The sequence below is a fragment of the Rhinoderma darwinii genome, chromosome 3 (genome assembly GCF_050947455.1).
Source record: "Rhinoderma darwinii isolate aRhiDar2 chromosome 3, aRhiDar2.hap1, whole genome shotgun sequence".
Classification (NCBI taxonomy): Eukaryota; Metazoa; Chordata; class Amphibia; order Anura; family Rhinodermatidae; genus Rhinoderma; species Rhinoderma darwinii.
In genome coordinates this window covers 270,262,044-270,273,415 of record NC_134689.1, presented here as the reverse complement: position 1 = coordinate 270,273,415, position 11,372 = coordinate 270,262,044, and the positions used below count along the sequence as shown (strand labels likewise).

The window sequence follows — 11,372 nt, the reverse complement described above, 5'->3', positions numbered from 1 at the left end:
TACTTTAGAAACTGATCTTTTATTGGGGATTTACTTTACATTTTATAGCACATATTTACATGTATTCATTCTTCGAACTGAGCCCAAAAAATACGTTTTACATTTGCTATTGGAGAAAAAGGAACGGGCGATACTGCTGACTAAACCCACAACATGCAACATGGCCATCTCCAGTGTGTATCAGTCACAGGAAGACTTAAAGGAAATTATATTTTGTGTTGACTCAAACATAAGCCCATAATGTTTCCACATAGTAGCAAATAACGTTTGTTCCCACCATGTAGAATGTCAGAGCAAAGAAACAGCTACTTTTTTTATTTTATTTTGAAAAAACAAAAATCACAGGATAAAGGATTTGGAGCGTATTCCTTATATACTTCATGCAGTTCCTGGGCTCGGTTTCTTTAGTACAGAACAGCATAAGGCTTCAATTAGATGGCTGTACTGTGGCTCAAATCCCGGCCCTACCACAGGTCTAAAGCTGTTAGTTCAGGTTATTAGACCCATGGCGGCAAAAATGCAGCCATATTATGGCCATCTAAACGAGGCCTTACTTTATTTCTCCTGCAAACACCGGGGGGCCGGTTGAGGTTTTACAATATAACATTTATAGTATAGTCAGCTAAACAAAAAGTATTGCATTTTTCATAGAAAAAACAAACAAACAAAACCAGACAAAAGTTTAAAGAATGGTATAAATATGCTTGAGAAAGCCAACCTTAATGAAAAAGGCAGATTCAGTACAGATACCGTACATTACAGAAAATATACAAACAGAACAACCAGAAGCTTGACTGTTCTGAAAAGCTAAGGCTTGTTCTTTCTATCTCAGGACCCAAAATATCAAATATAAAGTGAACCATCTGCAGGCCCTACGTATCCAACGCAAATTAAAAACACATCAATTAGAGTCCAAATTCCCAGTCCTCCAAAACTAAAGAGCTTTCCCAGTCCTTCTCTCCACTGGCCCAAGTAAAAACGGTCAGCCCCAAAGCCTCCAAGGGTGATGCTGGAAGAAAGCACAACAGACATGTTACAAATTACATGGAACACAAATTTTCTTTGGAAATGTAAATATTTATAATACAAACATTTTAACATTTCTGACTGATGGTGGCATCAGCGCTGCATGTCCAGCCTTCGGTTCATTCAATCTCCTAGCTGCGATTAGTGGGGGGGTCCCAGCGGTTGGACCCCCACCAATCTATCATTTGTCACCCATCCAGCGGTTAGATGAAAATTGCTTAATACTGGAATACCCCTGTAAGGACACATCCAATTGCTGACCCACCAGAAGTTTAAAGGGGTTATACAATAACATAAAATTGATGACCTATCCTCATTCAATGGGAGGGAGATGTAATACTGTGAGGAGACGCTACAAATGTGACAGCGTTGAGCAGTATGGAGCGGTGTAAGAAATGAAGAGGAAGCAGCAATCGCTACATTATAACATTCTTTCTGCTTGCAGCCGCCACTAGGTACTTGCTGCACCATTTTTGGACCTGGGAATAACACTTACTGTAAAAGGTGTCACTCCAGTTTTAGCGGGATGTAATAATATCACCCAGTGAACACTAGCAGAGTTGTTATCGGACTGCTGCTCCGTTTCCCTCTCCTCTGCATCAACGTCAAACTGGCAGAGCAACACACCAGAATGAAAGGACAAGAAATGCACTGGGGCCTTCACTATTACGAGGGGCACTTCATCTAGTTCTGCTCATATTCAGCCAGGGCAATGAGCAGACATACGAACTGCTGCATGTCGGACCATAAATGTAATTTTTTTACACAAATTTCAGTGGAAAGTATTGAAAATCCAATATGTTTTTTTTTTTGTTTTTTTTTGGGAAAAAATATAAAGGGAATAACAAAGACTGCAAACAGCCATGTAAACAAATTTGGTCTCACTGAAGAGGTTATAACAGAAATTGGGGGAAAAAAACCGAATTCGGTGAACATGAGGCACTGTACTTGCTAGGAAGACAAAACAGCCACGTCATAATGGCCTTGAGATATCTCGGCTATCTCACACAGTAGCTCAATCGCAGTGATACACCTTGTACTTCCACTCAGTTTCGCCTCTTAGATATATCAGATACAATAGTTTGGGTTTAGTTCTTTATTTCTATCTAAATGCTTTCATTGTAGTTTATCTCCTATCAATATGAGCAATAAACAGAGCATACAGCAGGTACTACCTGAGAGTTAGTGCAGTGGACCACTTGTAGCCTCCTGTCCAATTACAATACAACATCTTAAGAAACACACGGTTGCCTGCAAAACAAACATTTTCCAATTACTAGAATGTGAGATATCGGAATACATAAAGTTCTGTCCCGAGGTCCACATGTTTGGAGTCCCCTGCTTGATCTCTGTGGTAAAGTCTTTCCATATTTCATTGGGCTGGTTCTGAGTTATTTTGCCTTCCTACATGGGAAATAAATGATATTTCAAGGCTCACATGAGGGGGGGGGGGGGGGGGGGTTGTTGGCTTTTTTGGCCCTGTAATAGCAGAACCAGATAATGACTCAGTGTAAGCGCTTATTTTATTAGACATGTATCGAGTTGAATCTCCTTTGGCCTTCAGAAGCGCAGCAATTTGTCGTGGCATAGATTCCACTAGGTGTTGAAATCGTTCTGCAGGAATATTGGCCCAATTGGACTGGATACCTTCTCGCCGCTTAAGTGTCCTTCTGCCATAGGGTTAACAGCTGCTATGAAGGAATGAACTTGGTCGGCCACAATGCTTAGGTAATGCCTAATCTTCAAACAACCATCCACAGGTATTAGAGGATCCAGAGCGTGTCTAGAAAATATTCTCCACACCATTACTCCACCTCCACCAGCCTGAAGTGTTGACACCTGTTCTTGCACTTTTTTACCCACTTGAACTGCTGTGATAGACCGCCCGTGCTAACAAGCGACTAGTTGCGCATTCGGACATGTTGGTTTAATAACCAGCATGTTTAGTTATTTTTAAAAAATGGGTCACAGGAGGATGTCAAGAATTGTACTGAGTTTTTGCCGTCCACATAATCCCCTTTCGCTGGACGTTTTAACACGATCTCACCAATCTCAGTCTACGCTCTACACTTTTACAAGAGAAAACACCACAAGTTAGGCAGTTTTTTAAACTAGTCTAGCCACGATGTCCACGCCTTGTTCGAAGCTCAAGTTGTGAAAGGGCAGATATCTCCAATAAATTGGCAATTCAGTGAATAGGTCACTAATATTTATTTAAATTTTCCTTAGACCAAAAAAAATTCTGTAAATAAAATCCGAAAGCATCTTTAACCCCTTCCCAACATTTGACGTATGGCTACGTCATAGTCAGGTAGGGGGAAGTATGGAATGGGCTCACGGAGTGAGCCTGCTCCCTACAATGCGGGTGTTACAGCCGATACTTTACAGTAACGAGCGGGATCTCGCTCGAGCGCGTTCCCGCTCGTTTAACCCGTTAAATGCCGCTGTCAATAGCCAGTCAATACCCCCTCTAGCAGCTCATCATGCCCCCCGCAATGCAATCGCATGGTGGCGATGGTTGCTTTGGTAGCCTGGGGGCCTAATGAAGGCCTCTAGATCGGCCATCTTTGTGCTCCTATTAAGCCCTGTCAGAAAGACAATATACTGCAATACATTTGTATTGATGTAAAAAAATAAAAATATTAGAAGTTAAAAAAAAAACAAAAAAACATTTTCCCCCTAGATCATTGTAAAAAAAAAATATATATAGTTGGGATGGCCGCATCCGTAAAAGTCTGAACTATTACAATATATCATTTAACCCGCACGATGCACGTCGTAAAAAAACAATTGCATGTACCCCAAAATAGTAGCATTAAAAAAGACAGCTTATTCCGCAAAAAATAAGCCCACATACCACTTAATCGAAGGAAACATAAAAAGTTATGTCACTCAGAATTTGGCGACACAAAATTTTTTACTTCGTTTTTTACTTGAAAAAGTAGTAAAATATAGAACAAACTATATATATTTGGTATCGCCGTAATCATATTGACCCGCAGAATAAAGTGAACATGTAGTTTTAATTGCACAGGGAATTCCGTTCAAACGAAGCGCAAAAAACATTGGCGGAATCGCTGTTTTTTTTTATTTTCTACCCCAAATATACATTTTTTTCCCATTTCCTAGTGCATTATATGGCACAATAAATGGCACAACTTGTCCCGCCAAAATCAAGCCCTCATAGGACTATATTGATGGAAAAATGAACAAAAAGTTATGGCTTTTCGAAGTTGGGGAGGAAAAAACGAAAATGAAAATCTGAAAGTTGTTTGTTTACGACGGGAAGGGTTAAAAAAAAAACTTCCCACACCACAACGTAAGAGTCTGCTCTGTACGCAGTGGGTGTCAGCTGTGTATTACAGCTGACACCCGGGACTAGCGGCCAGGAACAGTGATAAGACCTGTCTACACTTGGCCTGATGAAGACGCTGGTTCAGCGTTGAAACGCTTAGTCTTTTACAATAAATTATTTATTTTTGTATTTCAAAACACTGGAACTGCTTCTACCTCGATACGTATTTCATTATAAGGGTATGTTCACACGTAGTGTTTTCAGCATTTTTTCGGGCCGTAAACGTCCCAAAAAATGGCTGAAAGCTCAGACGCAGAATGCCTACAAACATCTGCCCATTGATTTCAATGGGAAATACGGCGTTCTGTTCCGACACCCGCGAAAATGAAGTGCATGTCACTTCTTGGAGCAGTTTTTCATTGACTATTGAAAAAATAGCTCCAAAAACGGCCGTAAAAAGCACAGCGAAAAACGCGAATTGCTCAAAAAACTTCTCAAAATTAGAAGCGGTTTTCCCTTGAAAACAGCTCCGTATTGTCAGATCTTTTTGAGTTTGCGTGTGAACATACCCTAAGTCTACCACAGCGTTGTGCCTGTGCTAGCACAACGCCAAGAGGTGAGCTCAATTGACTTTCCTCTGTTTTATTCCATTACTTTTGGTGGCGCCGTGCGTTTTTTGCTTTCTTCTCCATATCCGAAATGGATCACTGGAGGTATGTTTTGAGATACATGTACTAAAAGCAGTACGGATTATAAAATAGATGCAAGTGGTCATATATTAGGAAATCGGTAAAGTTTGATGATTATGTTTGCTTTACCTTTACCTACAGAAATATTGCCATTTGAATGTTTTGTTACGGTGGTCATTTGTTGAAGTCAGTCGTATTGTTTGTGACTTTGGAATTAGCTTCTCAGCAACTGATGGCAAAACCGTCACTTTGTTATTTATAGAACATCCTGACAAAATGACATCTTAGCGCCAGTTACGGAGAAGGTAATACAACAGAACAGCTTGTGATAAAAGTGAACAAATGCATAACTACGTAAAAGACACCGTTCACTCCCTGGAGAAACATACCTAAACAGTGGACGTGATCCTTGACAGTACAAGTAGCATTGTAACGCTGCCGAGGGCAGGATACAGTCATGCAAATAGTAGAGTTGGATTTGCTACACTCATACTCTGATGGAGGAAGTTGCCAGCAAAACAGACATGTCAGATTGATGGTGAAATTTTCTTGTCGTTGATGGTTGTCATCCTGTGTATAGAAACAAAAAAAAGTTTGATAGTGGACATAGAAACCATGATAAATATCGACAATCTGACTACAAAAGGTAATCTTTATATCTATGACAGAAAACAATCAGTTCAGATCAATGAGAATTTGTAACATCAAGTCGCTATTAAAGGTTTCTAATTTTTCTCAATCGTCATGGATAAACACCAACATATGACTTCAGCGTCCTATCAAATTAGAAAAAAAACACATGAGCAGCAAAGCACATCAATGATATTTGCAACACGGTGGGTACAAATGTTATAAGTGTACATGTAGTTTCAGGTCACTTTTCAGAATCAGCCGTCATGTTTGTATGTGTAGATGAGTAATAACCATATTCCTGACCATTATATATCTTATATCTAGCTTTTTTTTTCATCTGCAGACTATCTAGAATGGTCAGTTGTCCCTGAACTCCGCTCCAGTGGTGGTGGAGACTAACTGCTATGATGTCCTCCATACACAGCACACAGAGAGACAAGGAGATCTTGTTTGCGTATGTTCGCACATACACACAACATTATACAGCAGTAATGTGCGGGATCCAGCACTTGGGTGAGACTGTAGAACACTAACTAGAAGCAGCAGCCTTTCCTCCTCCCCACAAACTTCTATGGGAAGCAGATGTAACCTTCAGTGAAGCTGAAAATATGTTTCAAAACGAAGTGTAAAAATTTCTGCAAAACCAGATCGTCACATTGGTTACACTTTAAAACTATCAATAGGAGACGTAGAGCGTACTGCATAGGAGACTAAAAGATAATGTGCGGGCGACTTCATTATGTGACTGGCGTGCAGCAAAAATGAAAACAGAATTAGTTGGTAAGGGCTGCAAACAAGTTTTAAACATATTTGCAAAACTACTTTGACAGCATATTAACTAGGAAGGTAGAGAAGAGCTTGAACCTCTGGAAAATAGTTTTTATATGACATCATAGAAATCCACATTACATCAACTAAAGAATCTGTTAAACATGAGCATTTGTAGGATCAGTGTAGATTCATTTCCTTTACTTACCACACACACAACCTGAGGTTTGGCCTTACAGTCAAAAGTGACAGCCTTGCCGTATATACAAGAGCGATTTATAGAACAGTTCATACAATCTGCTGGTAACTTGCTGCAGAGCCCATTGCTTGGACATTTAGATGTGTAATCCGGTGTGACTGTGGTTTCTGAAATAAAAATGGATAACAGCGTGTCTTAAAATGATTGACAATATATCAATGACTAAAGAATATAATCTGAATAAAAATTGCTCGCCAAAAAGTGAATGGTTAACACGTGCTGCATGTTCTCTGTTAGCTACAGATGGCAGGTGACAAACCGCAGTAATGTAAAAATGGAACCGGTCTTATGCCCATTATTCACACTAGTAGAGAGGTCTCCAATAAGTGACATGCCTTTTACACAGATAAAACTCAAAGAAAGAATACCAAAGCAATTCTGACATCTCTGGGGCTTATGATATGAGGACCCTTTAAAGAGGCTCTGTCACCACATTATAAGTGCCCTATGTCCTACATAAGGAGATGGGCGCTGTAATGTAGGTGACAGTAATGCTTTTTATTTAAAAAAACGATCTTTTTTCACCACGTTAGGAGCGATTTTGGTTTATGCTAATGAGCTTTCTTAATGCCCAAGTGGGCGTACTTTTACTTTCGACCAAGTGGGCGTTGTACAGAGGAGTGCATGACGCTGACCAATCGGCATCATGCACTCCTCTCCATTCATTTACACTGCACTAGCGATATAGATATATCACTATGTGCAGCCTCATACACAAGCCCTAACATTACTACAGTGTCCTGATAATGAATACACATGACCATCCAGCCTGGACGTCATGTGTACTCAGAATCCTGACACTTCTGACTCTTTTTTGTGAGATTCCAGCAACGGATACGAAATCTCGCGAGATCACGGAGCTAAACGAGATTTGGTTTCACTTGCCGGAATCTCACAAAAATTGAGTCAGAAGTGTCAGGATTCTGAGTACACATCACGTCCAGGCTGGATGGTCATGTGTATTCATTATCAGGACACTGTAGTAATGTTAGGGTTTGTGTATGAGGCTGCACATAGCGATATATCTATATCGCTAGTGCAGTGTAAATGAATGGAGAGGAGTGCATGATGCCGATTGGTCAGCGTCATGCACTCCTCTGTACAACGCCCACTTGGTCGAAAGTAAAAGTACGCCCACTTGGGCATTAAGAAAGCTCATTAGCATAAACCAAAATCGCTCCTAACGTTGTGAAAAAAGATCGTTTTTTAAAATAAAAAGCATTACTGTCACCTACATTACAGCGCCCATCTCCTTATGTAGGAGACAGGGCACTTATAATGTGGTGACAGAGTCTCTTTAACTACACACTTTGGATATTTTGATGGGTTACAACAAATTACTACACACAGTACCACAATAAATAAGTCACACTAAGGAATATGGGAATAATTCATCCCACGTCTACTCAAGCTTCTTCTACTTGACATCAATGGGAGGCAGAGAAAGCGTATTTCGCTGCGTTTTTTGCCCGCGGCGCTCAATGGCCGTGGATGAAAAACGCAGCGAAAATCGGTGTACAGGCAGAGCAAAATCTGCAAAAGACTGTGTGAACCCAGCCTTAGTGGGTTGTTAGACTTAGGGTATGTTCACACGGCTTGTTTTTGGCCATTTTTCGGTACGTAAACGGCCGAAAAATCGGAAGCAGAACGCCTCCAAACATCTGCCCATTGATTGCAATGGGAAAACGGCGTTCTGTTCCGACGGCGAAAAAGTAGTTCATGTCACTTCATGAGCAGTTTTTAGAGCCGTTTTTCATTTGCTATTGAAAAACTCCTCCAAAAACGGCCGTAAAAACCGCGACTGATTAAAAAATTTCTGTATTTTGAGACGTTTTTTATTTTGTGTGTGCACATATAATATAGACACTTGGGGTCTTTTTTTGCTGTGCAGTTGAACACAACATATTTTTCTCTAAGACCCCTGTCACGCTGCAGTCCCTCTGCACATTTCACATATGCTTTTTCCTGGAACAGCGCTACTCTCAACCAAGGGCTGTGTCAGGTATAGCAGAACAGCCTCATTCCCTTGAATGGAGCAGTGTTGTCATTCCTGACATAGCACCTGGTCAGGATCTGCGCAGTCTTGTAAAGAAAAGTTAAAGTGGCCATGTCCATTTCATACATCAGTGGTTGTCCCGACTTTCAGACCCCTGGCAATCTACAGAAGTAGATGCCTGTGGTTTGTTTGTTTTTTAGAAATAATAGGATAAAAGTAACAAGTAAAAATACTTTCCCAAGCTGCATCAACATTAAAAATAATTACCAGCCATTTTGATCCTTGGGAGCATGGTGGAAGATGGAGAATGGTCTTTTACGGCTTGTGCCTCTGCTTGAACGTGCTCAAAACTCAGGGATCCTGGTAAGTATAATCAAAAAGAATTAGAAAAAAAAAGTAATCAAAAAAATAAATAATAATAAATATTTGGAACAAGAATGTCAACATATAAAAGCAACAAAATAAATACATTGACATTAACAGATTTTTTGCTTAAAAAACCAAACAGCTTTGTACAGAGTTGAGGCGTCAAACCATATCCATAAAGATCAAGTTCTGCTCACATTACATTTTGTATGTAAATTCGACATAAATGTGATGTGAATGGAGGCCTACGTAAGTCTGCCCCAACCACCCACAGGGTGGCTCCTACTAGTATGGTCAGATCTGAAGCAGGGGTTGTGATGGCCTGCTGGCACGCTTGGTGTAGGTTCCCGGTACAGGACAATGACATTGGTTATATATCAACTGTAGTCACATGCTCGCCCCATCAGAGCGGAGTGACGGCCGCCAATATCTCTTCATGACTACGGACGATTCATAAGCACGAGTCTGCTGTAATCCTCCTGTATGATATCAAACATGCAGCCATTGTACTTCCATGACGGCCTTATGACTATTTACTCGGAGTGCCGCTATCATCCAATCTACATGAGCTTTCCTTTTGTTCTTAGGCTATGTTCACACGGGGTATTTTGCCGAGTTTTTTGACGCGGAAACCGCGTCGCAAAACTCGGCAGAAACGGCCCGAGAACGCCTCCCATTGATTTCAATGGGAGGCGTCGGCGTCTTTTTCCCGCGAGCAGTAAAACTGCCTCGCGGGAAAAAGAAGCGACATGCCCTATCTTCGGGCGCTTCCGCCTCCGACCTCCCATTGACTTCAATGGGAGGCAGGAGAAAGAGTATATCGCGCTGTTTTATGCCCGCGGCGCTCAATGGCCGCGGGCGAAAAACGGCGCGATAATTGCCGCGAAAATCGGCGTGCAGGGAGAGGAATATCTGCCTCAAAGTTCCAAACGGAATTTTGAGGCAGATATTCCTCCCCCAAAATACTCCGTGTGAACATAGCCTAAGGCTATGTTCACACGGGGTCTTTTGCCGAGTTTTTTGACGCGGAAACCGCGTCGCAAAACTCGGCAGAAACGGCCCGAGAACGCCTCCCATTGATTTCAATGGGAGGCGTCGGCGTCTTTTTCCCGCGAGCAGTAAAACTGCCTCGCGGGAAAAAGAAGCGACATGCCCTATCTTCGGGCGCTTCCGCCTCCGACCTCCCATTGACTTCAATGGGAGGCAGGAGAAAGCGTGTTTTCTGCCCGCGGCGCTCAATGGCCGCGGGCGAAAAACGGCGCGATCATTGCTATTCACACGGAGTATTTTGGGGGAGGAATATCTGCCTCAAAATTCCGTTTGGAGCTTTGAGGCAGATATTCCTCCCCCAAAATACTCCGTGTGAACATAGCCTTAGTATACATAAATGACTTGCAATCAGTAAACCGGTGGTGAAGATCTGCCACGTTTCACACAGAGCACCAATGAGATCAATAGGACAACAGCATATGGGGGGCACCACGTTCTGCAGACCACCATGTCCTTAGTGTGGGTGGATGTCTATGACATGGCACATTTCGGGGTGGCAGCCCTAAGGCCACAACTAGGTTTGCATTTCCTGAGGGCTCATTTACATTGCACTAATAGGAATCAGGCAGGTGCAGAGATCAGACCGATCCTCCAGGGCTTTGTGTGTCGTGTATCTATCTATAGGATATTATTTTCTATACAGAATAGCATACGGACTGCTCATTCTACACTACATAGGAGCTCACGATAGGGAAAGCAGAATGCGGGTCGTTTTTACTGAGGTTACAGCAGACTAGTGGATAATAACTGGAGGCAATTGTTTGCCTTGACACTCACCACGACCGGAGAAAACATAGAGCTGTGACAGGAACAAGACTACGCGGAAAAGCCGCCTTAGTAGTGACATGGCCGCCATGTTGCTTTTAGCAGTACAACCTGCTTTGCACTGCGCAACCGCAGCTCTAGCTGCAGGATCGCCGCCCTGCGTTCCAAGTCTCGCTGTCACTACTAGCTCCGCCCACTTATCGTGCTTCGTGCTGGGATTGGACTAGCAGGCATGCAGCTGCAGCGCTCATCTATCCCCAGCACGTCATTTATGCGGCTTCTTTACGTCGTCTACAGCAGGGATGCCAACGGGATAAGACTATATGGTTCTATATTGGAACTTCTTATTAAGACCCATTTCGAAGATGAAAACTAAAAAGTTTTTGCCATTTTGAAAGGGAAATGGCACAATATATTGACAGACAAGTCACCCAGTGATCTATGGTTTTTGTCTGATATGGAGTCTTAATTAAGTGAGGAGCCTGGTCTGAGATCTGAATGTATTTAAAGGGGTTGTCCAGTTTG

The 11,372-nt window shown here is 42.0% G+C and overlaps 1 protein-coding gene across 1 annotated transcript; it reads right to left on the bottom strand.

Moving 5' to 3' along the window:
• Nucleotides 1-10,975, bottom strand: TM2D3 (TM2 domain containing 3). The gene is made up of 6 exons (XM_075857916.1): nucleotides 10,860-10,975; nucleotides 8,934-9,026; nucleotides 6,620-6,777; nucleotides 5,400-5,580; nucleotides 2,202-2,277; nucleotides 1-1,009 (listed from the first exon to the last, which is right to left on the bottom strand). Exons 1-6 carry the CDS (start codon nucleotides 10,936-10,938, stop codon nucleotides 844-846), a joined length of 753 nt encoding a protein of 250 aa, XP_075714031.1. The 5' UTR covers nucleotides 10,939-10,975; the 3' UTR covers nucleotides 1-843.
• Between the last annotated feature and the right edge of the window lie 397 nt (nucleotides 10,976-11,372).

Coding starts and splice junctions, on each gene's coding strand:
- TM2D3 (XM_075857916.1), bottom strand. CDS start 10,938: ATGGCGGCCATGTCACTACTAAGGCGGCTTTTCCGCGTAGTCTTGTTC. Junction 2,278..5,399: donor GGATCACGTCCACTGTTTAG/GTATGTTTCTCC, acceptor TTTGTTTTGCAG/GCAACCGTGTGTTTCTTAAG. Junction 1,010..2,201: donor TCCACTGCACTAACTCTCAG/GTAGTACCTGCT, acceptor GCTTTCTTCCAG/CATCACCCTTGGAGGCTTTG.